The sequence below is a fragment of the Anabrus simplex genome, chromosome 8, assembly GCF_040414725.1.
Source record: "Anabrus simplex isolate iqAnaSimp1 chromosome 8, ASM4041472v1, whole genome shotgun sequence".
In the NCBI taxonomy this organism is placed as follows: domain Eukaryota; kingdom Metazoa; phylum Arthropoda; class Insecta; order Orthoptera; family Tettigoniidae; genus Anabrus; species Anabrus simplex.
In genome coordinates this window covers 19,016,873-19,033,075 of record NC_090272.1, presented here as the reverse complement: position 1 = coordinate 19,033,075, position 16,203 = coordinate 19,016,873, and the positions used below count along the sequence as shown (strand labels likewise).

Genomic DNA, 16,203 nt, shown 5'->3' with positions numbered 1-16,203 from the left:
GACCTCATTCAGATGCAATTCCGAAGGAAAGAGAATATAAGTTGTACAATTAAATGCTGAAGACGAGGGAAAGAGATAAGGAGCAAAATGCTCACCTTGACGGGTTTCTCCATTTCGAGCGCGCAGTTGGGAAGCTTGAGCACATCATTGCCTATACTTGTCTCTTCACCGGCCGCTGTCGGGTTCTTCACATACACGTTCGACTTGCACACGCGCTTCACCAAGATGTTACCTTGGTCGTCCATCTTTACTTTCACTCCCTGCGGAAAGAGAAAACATTGTGTAGTCAAAATGAAGATTATTTCTAAATGTTATTTGCGATTTTCAAAATGTTGTCTGTTAATTCTATATAACGTAAAAATTTCTTATCATAAGTGAACATTTATTGTAAAGATACACAGAAGTCCGAACAAACAATGACAAAGAAACTAATATAAGAAACTAAAAAAGAAACAAAGAAGCATGCATTCCGACCTACTGAATTTTGATTCTATAAATTCAAACATTATATTTTTGCCGTTACCAGCCCACTGCGGAACATCGTCCCAACGTTGCCCAATTTCAGTTCCCGACCTCAGACACTTATAAACGCAGAGCTAAAACAGACATTCACAACGCTATAGAAGCCAAGTGCAATGAGGCTCACACTGAAACCATTGATAACAACGTGGGTACAAAGGAACTGTTACAAGCATTGTCGTGTAGCAATAACACACCGACAGAACGTCGAGAATGGGGCCATTGATTAGCACATGGGCACAAAGGAACTGTTACAAGCATTGTCGTGTAGCAATAACACACCGTCAGAAGGTCGAGAATGGAGCCATTGATTAGCTCATGGGCACAAAGGAAATGTTACAAGCATTGCGATGTAAGATTAACACACCGTCAGAAGGTCGAGAATGGAGCCATTGACAACAACATGGGTACAAGGGAACTGTTACACGCATTGTCGTGTAGCAATAACACACCGTCAGAAGATCGAGAATGGGGCCATTGATTAGCTCATGGGCACAAAGGAAATGTTACAAGCATTGCGATGTAAGATTAACACACCGTCAGAAGGTCGAGAATGGAGCCATTGATTAGCACATGGGCACAAAGGAACTGTTATAGCATTGTCGTGTAGCAATAACACACCGTCAGAAGGTCGAGAATGGAGCCATTGATTAGCACATGGGCACAAAGGAAATGTTACAAGCATTGCGATGTAAGATTAACACACCGTCAGAAGGTCGAGAATGGAGCCATTGATTAGCACATGGGCACAAAGGAACTGTTATAGCATTGTCGTGTAGCAATAACACACCGTCAGAAGGTCGAGAATGGAGCCATTGACAACAACATGGGTACAAGGGAACTGTTACACGCATTGTCGTGTAGCAATAACACACCGTCAGAAGGTCGAGAATGGAGCCATTGATTAGCACATGGGCACAAGGGAACTGTTACACGCATTGTCGTGTAGCAATAACACACCGTCAGCTGGTCGAGAATGGGGCCATTGACAACAACATGGGTACAAGGGAACTGTTTCACGCATTGTCGTGTAGCAATAACACACCTTCAAAATGTCGAGACTGGAGCCATTGATTAGCACATGGGCACAAGGGAACTGTTACACGCATTGTCGTGTAGCAATAACACACCGTCAGAAGATCGAGAATGGGGCCATTGACAACAACATGGGTACAAGGTAAATTTTACACGCATTGTCGTGTAGCAATAACACACCGTCAGAAGGTCGAGACTAGAGCCATTGATTAGCACATGGGCACAAGGGAACTGTTACACGCATTGTCGTGTAGCAATAACACACCGTCAGGAGGTCGAGACTGGAGCCATTGATTAGCACATGGGCACAAGGGAACTGTTACAAGCATTGTCTTGTAGCAAAAACACACCGTTAGAAGGTCGAGAATGGGGCCATTGACAACCACATAGGCACAAGGGAACAGTTACAAGCATTCTCTTGTAGCAATAACACACCGTCAGAAGGTCGAGAATGGGGCCATTGACAACCACATGGGCACAAGGGAACGGTTACAAGTAATGTCGTGTAGAAATAACACACCGTCAGAAGGTCGAGAATGGGGCCATTGACAACCACATGGGCACAAGGGAACGGTTACAAGTAATGTCGTGTAGAAATAACGCACCGTCAGAAGGTCGAGAATGGGGCCATTGACAACCACATGGGCATAAGGATACTGTTACAAGCATTGTCGTGTAGTAATAACACACCGTCAGAAGGTCGAGAATGGGGCCATTGACAACCACATGGGCACAAGGGAACGGTTACAAGTAATGTCGTGTAGAAATAACACACCGTCAGAAGGTCGAGACTGGAGCCATTGATTAGCACATGGGTACAAAGGAACTGTTACACGCATAGTCGTGTAGCAATAACACACCGTCAGAAGGTCGAGAATTGGGCCAATGACAACAACATGGGTACAAGGGAACTGTTACAAGCATTGTCGTGTAGCAATAACACACCGTCAGAAGGTCGAGAATGGGGCCAATGACAACCACATGGGTACAAGGGAACTGTTAAAAGCAATGTCGTGTAGCATTAACACACCGTCAGAAGGTCGAGAATGGAGCCATTGACAACCACATGGTTACAAGGAACTGTTAAAAGCATTGTCGTGTAGCAATAACACAACGTCAGAAGGTCGAGAATCGGGCCATTGACAACCACATGGGCACAAAGGAACTGTTACAAGCATTGTCGTGTAGCAATAACACACCGTCAGAAGGTCGAGAATGGGGCCAATGACAACCACATGGTTACAAGGGAACTGTTAAAAACAATGTCGTGTAGCATTAACACACCGTCAGAAGGTCGAGAATGGAGCCATTGACAACCACATGGTTACAAGGGAACTGTTAGAAGCATTGTCGTGTAGTAATAACACACCGTCAGAAGGTCGAGAATGAGGCCATTGACAACCACATGGGTACAAGGGAACTGTTACAAGCATTGTCGTGTAGCAATAACACACCGTCAGAAGGTCGAGAATGGGGCCATTGACAACCACATGGGTACAAGGGAACTGTTAAAAGCAATGTCGTGTAGCATTAACACACCGTCAGAAGGTCGAGAATGAGGCCATTGACAACCACATGGGCACAAGGGAAGTGTTACAAGCATTGTTGTGTAGCAATAACACACCGTCAGAAGGTCGAGACTGGAACCATTGACAACCGCATGGGCACAAAGGAATTGTTACAAGCATTGCCGTGTAGCAATAACACACCGTCAGAAGGTCGAGACTGGAGCCATTGATTAGCAGATGGGCACAAGGGAACTGTTACAAGCTTTGTCGTGTAGCAAAAACACACCGTCAGAAGGTCGAGAATGGAGCCATTCATTAGCAGATTGGCACAAGGGAACAGTTACAAGCTTTGTCGTGTAGCAATAAGACACCCACAGAAGGTCGAGAATGGGGCCATTGTCAACCACATGGGCACAAAGGAGCTGTTACAAGCATTGTCGTGTAGCAATAACACACCGTCAGGAGGTCGAGAATGGAGCCATTGATTAGCAGATGGGCACAAGGGAACTGTTACAAGCTTTGTCGTGTAGCAATAACACACCGTCAGAAGGTCGAGACTGGAGCCATTCATTAGCAGATTGGCACAAGGGAGCAGTTACAAGCTTTGTCGTGTAGCAATAAGACACCCACAGAAGGTCGAGAATGGGGCCATTGTCAACCACACGGGCACAAAGGAGCTGTTACAAGCATTGTCGTGTACCAATAACACACCGTCAGGAGGTCGAGACTGGAGCCGTTGATTAGTACAAGGGCAGAAAGGAACTGTTACAAGCATAGTCGTGTAGCAATAACACACCGTCAGAAGGTCGAGAATGGAGCCATTGACAACCACATGGTTACAAGGAACTGTTACAAGCATTGTCGTGTAGCAATAACACACCGTCAGAAGGTCGAGAATCGGGCCATTGACAACCACATGGGCACAAAGAAACTGTTACAAGCATTGTCGTGTAGTAATAACACACCGTCAGGAGGTCGAGACTGGAGCCATTGACAACCACATGGGCACAAGGGAACTGTTACACGCATTGTCTTGTAGCAATAATACACCGTCAGAAGGTCGAGGAGGGGGCCCTTGACAACCACATGGGCATAAGGATGCTGTTACAAGCATTGTCGTGTAGCAATAACACACCGTCAGAAGGTCGATAATTGGGCCATTGACAACCACATGGTTACAAGGAACTCTTAAAAGCATTGTCGTGTAGCAAAAACACACCGTTAGAAGGTCGAGAATGGGGCCATTGACAACCACATGGGCACAAAGAAACTGTTACAAGCATTGTCGTGTAGTAATAACACACCGTCAGGAGGTCGAGACTGGAGCCATTGACAACCACATGGTTACAAGGAACTGTTAAAAGCATTGTCGTGTAGCAATAACACACCGTCAGAAGGTCGAGAATCGGGCCATTGACAACCACATGGGCACAAAGGAACTGTTACAAGCATTGTCGTGTAGTAATAACACACCGTCAGAAGGTCGAGAATGGAGCCATTGATTAGCACATGGGCACAAAGGAACTATTAAAAGCATTGCGATGTAAGATTAACACACCGTCATGAGGTCGAGAATGGAGTCATTGATTAGCACATGGGTACAAGGGAACCGTTAAAAGCATTGTCGTGTAGTAATAACACACCGTCAGAAGGTCGAGAATGGGGCCATTGACAACCACATGTGCACAAGGGTAATGTTACAAGCATTGTCGTGTAGCAATAACACACCGTCAGAAGGTCGAGAATGGGGCCATTGATTACACATGGGCACAAGGTAACTGTTAAAAGCATTGTCGTGTGGCAATAACACACCGTCAGAAGGTCGAGAATGGAGCCATTGACAACCACATGGGCACAAGGGTAATGTTACAAGCATTGTCGTGTGGCAATAACACACCCTCAAAAGGTCGAGAATGGGGCCAATGACAACCACATGGGCACAAGGGAACTCTTACAAGCATTGTCGTGTAGCAATAACACATCGTCAGAAGGTCGAGACTGGAGCCATTGAATAGCACATGGGTACAAGGGTACAGTTACAAGCATTGTCGTGTAGCAATAACGCACCGTCAGAAGGTCGAGAATGGGGCCATTGAATAGCACATGGGTACAGGGGTACAGTTACAAGCATTGTCGTGTAGCAATAACACACCGTCAGAAGGTCGAGACTGGAGCCATTGAATAGCACATGGGCACAAGGGAACTGTTACACGCATTGTCGTGTAGCAATAACACACCGTCAGAAGGTCGAGAATGGGGCCATTGAATAGCACATGGGCACAAGGGTACAGTTACAAGCATTGTCGTGTAGCAATAACACACCGTCAGAAGGTCGAGACTGGAGCCATTGAATAGCACATGGGCACAAGGGTACAGTTACAAGCATTGTCGTGTAGCAATAACACACCGTCAGAAGGTCGAGAATGGGGCCATTGAATAGCACATGGGCACAAGGGAACTGTTACACGCATTGTCGTGTAGCAATAACACACCGTCAGAAGGTCGAGAATGGGGCCATTGAATAGCACATGGGCACAAGGGAACTGTTACACGCATTGTCGTGTAGCAATAACACACCGTCGGAAGGTCGAGACTGGAGCCATTGAATAGCACATGGGCACAAAGGAACTGTTACAAGCATGGTCGTGTAGCAATAACACACCGTCAGAAGGTCGAGAATTGGGCCAATGACAACAACATGGGTACAAGGGAACTGTTACAAGCATTGTCGTGTAGCAATAACACACCGTCAGAAGGTCGAGAATGGGGCCAATGACAACCACATGGGTACAAGGGAACTGTTAAAAGCAATGTCGTGTAGCATTAACACACCGTCAGAAGGTCGAGAATGGAGCCATTGACAACCACATGGTTACAAGGAACTGTTAAAAGCATTGTCGTGTAGCAATAACACAACGTCAGAAGGTCGAGAATCGGGCCATTGACAACCACATGGGCACAAAGGAACTGTTACAAGCATTGTCGTGTAGCAATAACACACCGTGAGAAGGTCGAGAATGGGGCCAATGACAACCACATGGTTACAAGGGAACTGTTAAAAACAATGTCGTGTAGCATTAACACACCGTCAGAAGGTCGAGAATGGAGCCATTGACAACCACATGGTTACAAGGGAACTGTTAGAAGCATTGTCGTGTAGTAATAACACACCGTCAGAAGGTCGAGAATGAGGCCATTGACAACCACATGGGTACAAGGGAACTGTTACAAGCATTGTCGTGTAGCAATAACACACCGTCAGAAGGTCGAGAATGGGGCCATTGACAACCACATGGGTACAAGGGAACTGTTAAAAGCAATGTCGTGTAGCATTAACACACCGTCAGAAGGTCGAGAATGAGGCCATTGACAACCACATGGGCACAAGGGAAGTGTTACAAGCATTGTTGTGTAGCAATAACACACCATCAGAAGGTCGAGACTGGAACCATTGACAACCGCATGGGCACAAAGGAATTGTTACAAGCATTGCCGTGTAGCAATAACACACCGTCAGAAGGTCGAGACTGGAGCCATTGATTAGCAGATGGGCACAAGGGAACTGTTACAAGCTTTGTCGTGTAGCAAAAACACATCGTCAGAAGGTCGAGACTGGAGCCATTCATTAGCAGATTGGCACAAGGGAACAGTTACAAGCTTTGTCGTGTAGCAATAACACACCGTCAGAAGGTCGAGAATGGAGCCATTCATTAGCAGATTGGCACAAGGGAACAGTTACAAGCTTTGTCGTATAGCAATAAGACACCCACAGAAGGTCGAGAATGGGGCCATTGTCAACCACATGGGCACAAAGGAGCTGTTACAAGCATTGTCGTGTAGCAATAACACACCGTCAGAAGGTCGAGAATGGGGAAACTGACAACCACATGGGCACAAGGGAACTGTTAAAAGCATTGTCGTGTAGCAATAACACACCGTCAGAAGGTCGAGAATGGGGCCATTGTCAACCAAACGGGCACAAAGGAGCTGTTACAAGCATTGTCGTGTAGCAATAACACACCGTCAGGAGGTCGAGACTGGAGCCGTTGATTAGTACAAGGGCAGAAAGGAACTGTTACAAGCATAGTCGTGTAGCAATAACACACCGTCAGAAGGTCGAGAATGGAGCCATTGACAACCACATGGTTACAAGGAACTGTTAAAAGCATTGTCGTGTAGCAATAACACACCGTCAGAAGGTCGAGAATCGGGCCATTGACAACCACATGGGCACAAGGGAACTGTTACACGCATTGTCTTGTAGCAATAACACACCGTCAGAAGGTCGAGGAGGGGGCCCTTGACAACCACATGGGCATAAGGATACTGTTACAAGCATTCTCGTGTAGCAATAACACACCGTCAGAAGGTCGAGAATGGGGCCATTGACAACCACATGGTTACAAGGAACTCTTAAAAGCATTGTCGTGTAGCAAAAACACACCGTTAGAAGGTCGAGAATGGGGCCATTGACAACCACATGGGCACAAAGAAACTGTTACAAGCATTGTCGTGTAGTAATAACACACCGTCAGGAGGTCGAGACTGGAGCCATTGACAACCACATGGTTACAAGGAACTCTTAAAAGCATTGTCGTGTAGCAAAAACACACCGTTAGAAGGTCGAGAATGGGGCCATTGACAACCACATGGGCACAAGGGAACTGTTACAAGCATTGTCTTGTAGCAATAACACACCGTCAGAAGGTCGAGGAGGGGGCCCTTGACAACCACATGGGCATAAGGATACTGTTACAAGCATTGTCGTGTAGCAATAACACACCGTCAGAAGGTCGAGAATGGGGCCATTGACAACCACATGGTTACAAGGGAACTGTTATAAACATTGTCGCTTAGCAATAACACACCGTCAGAAGGTCGAGACTGGAGCCATTGATTAGCACATGGGCACAAGGGAACTGTTACACGCATTGTCGTGTAGCAATAACACACTTTCAGGAGGTCGAGACTGGAGCCATTGATTAGCACATGGGCACAAGGGAACTGTTACACGCATTGTCGTGTAGCAATAACACACCGTCGGAAGGTCGAGACTGGAGCCATTGATTAGCACATGGGCACAAGGGAACTGTTACACGCATTGTCGTGTAGCAATAACACACTTTCAGGAGGTCGAGACTGGAGCCATTGATTAGCACATGGGCACAAGGGAACTGTTACAAGCATTCTCTTGTAGCAATAACACACCGCCAGAAGGTCGAGGAGGGAGCCCTTGACAACCACATGGGCATAAGGATACTGTTACAAGCATTGTCGTGTAGCAATAACACACCGTCAGAAGGTCGAGAATGGGGCCATTGACAACCACATGGGCACAAGGGAACGGTTACAAGTAATGTCGTGTAGAAATAACGCACCGTCAGAAGGTCGAGAATGGGGCCATTGACAACCACATGGGCACAAGGGAACTGTTAAAAGCAATGTCGTGTAGCAATAACACACCGTCAGAAGGTCGAGAATGGGGCCATTGACAACCACATGGGCACAAGGGAACTGTTACAAGCATTGTCGTGTAGCAATAACACACCGTCAGAAGGTCGAGAATGGGGCCAATGACAACAACATGGGTACAAGGGAACTGTTAAAAGCAATGTCGTGTAGCATTAACACACCGTCAGAAGGTCGAGAATGGGGCCATTGATTAGCACATGGGTACAAAGGAACTGTTACAAGCATTGTCGTGTGGCAATAACACACCGTCAGAAGGTCGAGAATGGGGCCATTGACAACCACATGGGCACAAGGGAACTGTTACAAGCATTGTCGTGTAGCAATAACACACCGTCAGAAGGTCGAGAATGGGGCCAATGACAACCACATGGGTACAAGGGAACTGTTAAAAGCATTGTCGTGTATTAATAACACACCGTCAGAAGGTCGAGAACGAGGCCATTGACAACCACATGGGCACAAGGGAACTGATACAAGCATTGTCGTGTAGTAATAACACACCGTCAGAAGGTCGAGAATGAGGCCATTGACAACCACATGGGCACAAGGGAACTGTTACAAGCATTGTCGTGTAGTAATAACACACCGTCAGAAGGTCGAGACTGGAGCCATTGACAACCACATGGGCACAAGGGAACTGTTACAAGCATTGTCGTGTAGCAATAACACACCGTCAGAAGGTCGAGAATGAGGCCATTGACAACCACATGGGCACAAGGGAACTGTTACAAGCATTGTCGTGTAGTAATAACACACCGTCAGAAGGTCGAGAATGGGGCCATTGACAACCACATGGGCACAAGGGAACGGTTACAAGTAATGTCGTGTAGCAATAACACACCGTCAGAAGGTCGAGAATGAGGCCATTGACAACCACATGGGCACAAGGGAACTGTTACAAGCATTGTCGTGTAGCAATAACACACCGTCAGAAGGTCGAGAATGAGGCCATTGACAACCACATGGGTGAAAGGGAACTGTTACAAGCATTGCCGTGTAGTAATAACACACCGTCTGAAGGTCGAGACTGGAGCCATTGACAACCACATGGGCACAAGGGAACTGTTACAAGCATTGCCGTGTAGCAATAACACACCGTCAGAAGGTCGAGAATGGGGCCATTGATTAGCAGATGGGCACAAGGGAACTGTTACAAGCATTGTCGTGTAGCAATAACACACCGTCAGAAGGTCGAGAATGGGGCCATTGTCAACCACATGGGCACAAAGGAGCTGTTACAAGCATTGTCGTGTAGCAATAACACACCGTCAGGAGGTCGAGACTGGAGCCGTTGATTAGTACAAGGGCAGAAAGGAACTGTTACAAGCATAGTCGTGTAGCAATAACACACCGTCAGAATGTCGAGAATGGAGCCATTGACAACCACATGGTTACAAGGAACTGTTAAAAGCATTGTCGTGTAGCAATAACACACCGTCAGAAGGTCGAGAATCGGGCCATTGACAACCACATGGGCACAAAGGAACTGTTACAAGCATTGTCGTGTAGTAATAACACACCGTCAGAAGGTCGAAAATGGAGCCATTGATTAGCACATGGGCACAAAGGAACTATTAAAAGCATTGCGATGTAAGATTAACACACCGTCATGAGGTCGAGAATGGAGTCATTGATTAGCACATGGGTACAAGGGAACCGTTAAAAGCATTGTCGTGTAGTAATAACACACCGTCAGAAGGTCGAGAATGGGGCCATTGACAACCACATGTGCACAAGGGTAATGTTACAAGCATTGTTGTGTAGCAATAACACACCGTCAGAAGGTCGAGAATGGGGCCATTGATTACACATGGGCACAAGGTAACTGTTAAAAGCATTGTCGTGTGGCAATAACACACCGTCAGAAGGTCGAGAATGGAGCCATTGACAACCACATGGGCACAAGGGTAATGTTACAAGCATTGTCGTGTGGCAATAACACACCCTCAGAAGGTCGAGAATGGGGCCAATGACAACCACATGGGCACAAGGGAACTCTTATAAGCATTGTCGTGTAGCAATAACACATCGTCAGAAGGTCGAGGCTGGAGCCATTGAATAGCACATGGGTACAAGGGTACAGTTACAAGCATTGTCGTGTAGCAATAACGCACCGTCAGAAGGTCGAGAATGGGGCCATTGAATAGCACATGGGTACAGGGGTACAGTTACAAGCATTGTCGTGTAGCAATAACACACCGTCAGAAGGTCGAGACTGGAGCCATTGAATAGCACATGGGCACAAGGGAACTGTTACACGCATTGTCGTGTAGCAATAACACACCGTCAGAAGGTCGAGAATGGGGCCATTGAATAGCACATGGGCACAAGGGTACAGTTACAAGCATTGTCGTGTAGCAATAACACACCGTCAGAAGGTCGAGACTGGAGCCATTGAATAGCACATGGGCACAAGGGTACAGTTACAAGCATTGTCGTGTAGCAATAACACACCGTCAGAAGGTCGAGAATGGGGCCATTGAATAGCACATGGGCACAAGGGAACTGTTACACGCATTGTCGTGTAGCAATAACACACCGTCAGAAGGTCGAGAATGGGGCCATTGAATAGCACATGGGCACAAGGGAACTGTTACACGCATTGTCGTGTAGCAATAACACACCGTCGGAAGGTCGAGACTGGAGCCATTGAATAGCACATGGGCACAAAGGAACTGTTACAAGCATGGTCGTGTAGCAATAACACACCGTCAGAAGGTCGAGAATTGGGCCAATGACAACAACATGGGTACAAGGGAACTGTTACAAGCATTGTCGTGTAGCAATAACACACCGTCAGAAGGTCGAGAATGGGGCCAATGACAACCACATGGGTACAAGGGAACTGTTAAAAGCAATGTCGTGTAGCATTAACACACCGTCAGAAGGTCGAGAATGGAGCCATTGACAACCACATGGTTACAAGGAACTGTTAAAAGCATTGTCGTGTAGCAATAACACAACGTCAGAAGGTCGAGAATCGGGCCATTGACAACCACATGGGCACAAAGGAAATGTTACAAGCATTGTCGTGTAGCAATAACACACCGTGAGAAGGTCGAGAATGGGGCCAATGACAACCACATGGTTACAAGGGAACTGTTAAAAACAATGTCGTGTAGCATTAACACACCGTCAGAAGGTCGAGAATGGAGCCATTGACAACCACATGGTTACAAGGGAACTGTTAGAAGCATTGTCGTGTAGTAATAACACACCGTCAGAAGGTCGAGAATGAGGCCATTGACAACCACATGGGTACAAGGGAACTGTTACAAGCATTGTCGTGTAGCAATAACACACCGTCAGAAGGTCGAGAATGGGGCCATTGACAACCACATGGGTACAAGGGAACTGTTAAAAGCAATGTCGTGTAGCATTAACACACCGTCAGAAGGTCGAGAATGAGGCCGTTGACAACCACATGGGCACAAGGGAAGTGTTACAAGCATTGTTGTGTAGCAATAACACACCGTCAGAAGGTCGAGACTGGAACCATTGACAACCGCATGGGCACAAAGGAATTGTTACAAGCATTGCCGTGTAGCAATAACACACCGTCAGAAGGTCGAGACTGGAGCCATTGATTAGCAGATGGGCACAAGGGAACTGTTACAAGCTTTGTCGTGAAGCAAAAACACACCGTCAGAAGGTCGAGACTGGAGCCATTCATTAGCAGATTGGCACAAGGGAACAGTTACAAGCTTTGTCGTGTAGCAATAAGACACCCACAGAAGGTCGAGAATGGGGCCATTGTCAACCACATGGGCACAAAGGAGCTGTTACAAGCATTGTCGTGTAGCAATAACACACCGTCAGGAGGTCGAGAATGGAGCCATGGATTAGCAGATGGGCACAAGGGAACTGTTACAAGCTTTGTCGTGTAGCAATAACACACCGTCAGAAGGTCGAGACTGGAGCCATTCATTAGCAGATTGGCACAAGGGAACAGTTACAAGCTTTGTCGTGTAGCAATAAGACACCCACAGAAGGTCGAGAATGGGGCCATTGTCAACCACATGGGCACAAAGGAGCTGTTACAAGCATTGTCGTGTAGTAATAACACACCGTCAGAAGGTCGAGAATGGGGAAACTGACAACCACATGGGCACAAGGGAACTGTTAAAAGCATTGTCGTGTAGCAATAACACACCGTCAGAAGGTCGAGAATGGGGCCATTGTCAACCACACGGGCACAAAGGAGCTGTTACAAGCATTGTCGTGTAGCAATAACACACCGTCAGGAGGTCGAGACTGGAGCCGTTGATTAGTACAAGGGCAGAAAGGAACTGTTACAAGCATAGTCGTGTAGCAATAACACACCGTCAGAAGGTCGAGAATGGAGCCATTGACAACCACATGGTTACAAGGAACTGTTAAAAGCATTGTCGTGTAGCAATAACACACCGTCAGAAGGTCGAGAATCGGGCCATTGACAACCACATGGGCACAAAGAAGCTGTTACAAGCATTGTCGTGTAGTAATAACACACCGTCAGGAGGTCGAGACTGGAGCCATTGACAACCACATGGGCACAAGGGAACTGTTACACGCATTGTCTTGTAGCAATAACACACCGTCAGAAGGTCGAGGAGGGGGCCCTTGACAACCACATGGGCATAAGGATACTGTTACAAGCATTGTCGTGTAGCAATAACACACCGTCAGAAGGTCGAGAATGGGGCCATTGACAACCACATGGTTACAAGGAACTCTTAAAAGCATTGTCGTGTAGCAAAAACACACCGTTAGAAGGTCGAGAATGGGGCCATTGACAACCACATGGGCACAAAGAAACTGTTACAAGCATTGTCGTGTAGTAATAACACACCGTCAGGAGGTCGAGACTGGAGCCATTGACAACCACATGGTTACAAGGAACTCTTAAAAGCATTGTCGTGTAGCAAAAACACACCGTTAGAAGGTCGAGAATGGGGCCATTGACAACCACATGGGCACAAGGGAACTGTTACAAGCATTGTCTTGTAGCAATAACACACCGTCAGAAGGTCGAGGAAGGGGCCCTTGACAACCACATGGGCATAAGGATACTGTTACAAGCATTGTCGTGTAGCAATAACACACCGTCAGAAGGTCGAGACTGGAACCATTGACAACCGCATGGGCACAAGGGAACTGTTACAAGCATTGTCGTGTAGTAATAACACACCGTCAGAAGGTCGAGAATGGGGCCATTAACAACCACATGGGCACAAGGGAACGGTTACAAGTAATGTCGTGTAGCAATAACACACCGTCAGAAGGTCGAGAATGAGGCCATTGACAACCACATGGGCACAAGGGAACTGTTACAAGCATTGTCGTGTAGCAATAACACACCGTCAGAAGGTCGAGACTGGAACGATTGACAACCGCATGGGCACAAGGGAACTGTTACAAGCATTGTCGTGTAGTAATAACACACCGTCAGAAGGTCGAGAATGGGGCCATTGACAACCACATGGGCACAAGGGAACGGTTACAAGTAATGTCGTGTAGCAATAACACACCGTCAGAAGGTCGAGAATGAGGCCATTGACAACCACATGGGCACAAGGGAACTGTTACAAGCATTGTCGTGTAGCAATAACACACCGTCAGAAGGTCGAGAATGAGGCCATTGACAACCACATGGGTGAAAGGGAACTGTTACAAGCATTGCCGTGTAGTAATAACACACCGTCTGAAGGTCGAGACTGGAGCCATTGACAACCACATGGGCACAAGGGAACTGTTACAAGCATTGTCGTGTAGTAATAACACACCGTCAGAAGGTCGAGAATGAGTCCATTGACAACCACATGGGCACAAAGGAATTGTTACAAGCATTGCCGTGTAGCAATAACACACCGTCAGAAGGTCGAGACTGGAGCCATTGATTAGCAGATGGGCACAAGGGAACTGTTACAAGCATTGTCGTGTAGCAATAACACACCGTCAGAAGGTCGAGAATGGGGCCATTGTCAACCACATGGGCACAAAGGAGCTGTTACAAGCATTGTCGTGTAGCAATAACACACCGTCAGGAGGTCGAGACTGGAGCCGTTGATTAGTACAAGGGCAGAAAGGAACTGTTACAAGCATAGTCGTGTAGCAATAACACACCGTCAGAATGTCGAGAATGGAGCCATTGACAACCACATGGTTACAAGGAACTGTTAAAAGCATTGTCGTGTAGCAATAACACACCGTCAGAAGGTCGAGAATCGGGCCATTGACAACCACATGGGCACAAAGGAACTGTTACAAGCATTGTCGTGTAGTAATAACACACCGTCAGAAGGTCGAGAATGGAGCCATTGATTAGCACATGGGCACAAAGGAACTATTAAAAGCATTGCGATGTAAGATTAACACACCGTCATGAGGTCGAGAATGGAGTCATTGATTAGCACATGGGTACAAGGGAACCGTTAAAAGCATTGTCGTGTAGTAATAACACACCGTCAGAAGGTCGAGAATGGGGCCATTGACAACCACATGTGCACAAGGGTAATGTTACAAGCATTGTTGTGTAGCAATAACACATCGTCAGAAGGTCGAGAATGGGGCCATTGATTACACATGGGCACAAGGTAACTGTTAAAAGCATTGTCGTGTGGCAATAACACACCGTCAGAAGGTCGAGAATGGAGCCATTGACAACCACATGGGCACAAGGGTAATGTTACAAGCATTGTCGTGTGGCAATAACACACCCTCAGAAGGTCGAGAATGGGGCCAATGACAACCACATGGGCACAAGGGAACTCTTATAAGCATTGTCGTGTAGCAATAACACATCGTCAGAAGGTCGAGACTGGAGCCATTGAATAGCACATGGGTACAAGGGTACAGTTACAAGCATTGTCGTGTAGCAATAACGCACCGTCAGAAGGTCGAGAATGGGGCCATTGAATAGCACATGGGTACAGGGGTACAGTTACAAGCATTGTCGTGTAGCAATAACACACCGTCAGAAGGTCGAGACTGGAGCCATTGAATAGCACATGGGCACAAGGGAACTGTTACACGCATTGTCGTGTAGCAATAACACACCGTCAGAAGGTCGAGAATGGGGCCATTGAATAGCACATGGGCACAAGGGTACAGTTACAAGCATTGTCGTGTAGCAATAACACACCGTCAGAAGGTCGAGACTGGAGCCATTGAATAGCACATGGGCACAAGGGTACAGTTACAAGCATTGTCGTGTAGCAATAACACACCGTCAGAAGGTCGAGAATGGGGCCATTGAATAGCACATGGGCACAAGGGAACTGTTACACGCATTGTCGTGTAGCAATAACACACCGTCAGAAGGTCGAGAATGGGGCCATTGAATAGCACATGGGCACAAGGGAACTGTTACACGCATTGTCGTGTAGCAATAACACACCGTCGGAAGGTCGAGACTGGAGCCATTGAATAGCACATGGGCACAAAGGAACTGTTACAAGCATGGTCGTGTAGCAATAACACACCGTCAGAAGGTCGAGAATTGGGCCAATGACAACAACATGGGTACAAGGGAACTGTTACAAGCATTGTCGTGTAGCAATAACACACCGTCAGAAGGTCGAGAATGGGGCCAATGACAACCACATGGGTACAAGGGAACTGTTAAAAGCAATGTCGTGTAGCATTAACACACCGTCAGAAGGTCGAGAATGGAGCCATTGACAACCAC

General features: G+C 46.9%; 1 protein-coding gene across 2 annotated transcripts in view; it reads right to left on the bottom strand.

Annotated features, from left to right (window-relative positions):
- exp (expansion) overlaps window positions 1-16,203 on the bottom strand; it is a 374,884-nt gene that overhangs the window by 124,633 nt on the left and 234,048 nt on the right. For both annotated transcript variants that reach the window (XM_067152795.2, XM_067152794.2), the window contains exon 5: window positions 96-260. In XM_067152795.2, the coding sequence (XP_067008896.2) occupies window positions 96-260 (165 nt within the window). The remainder of the gene's footprint in view (window positions 1-95; window positions 261-16,203) is intronic.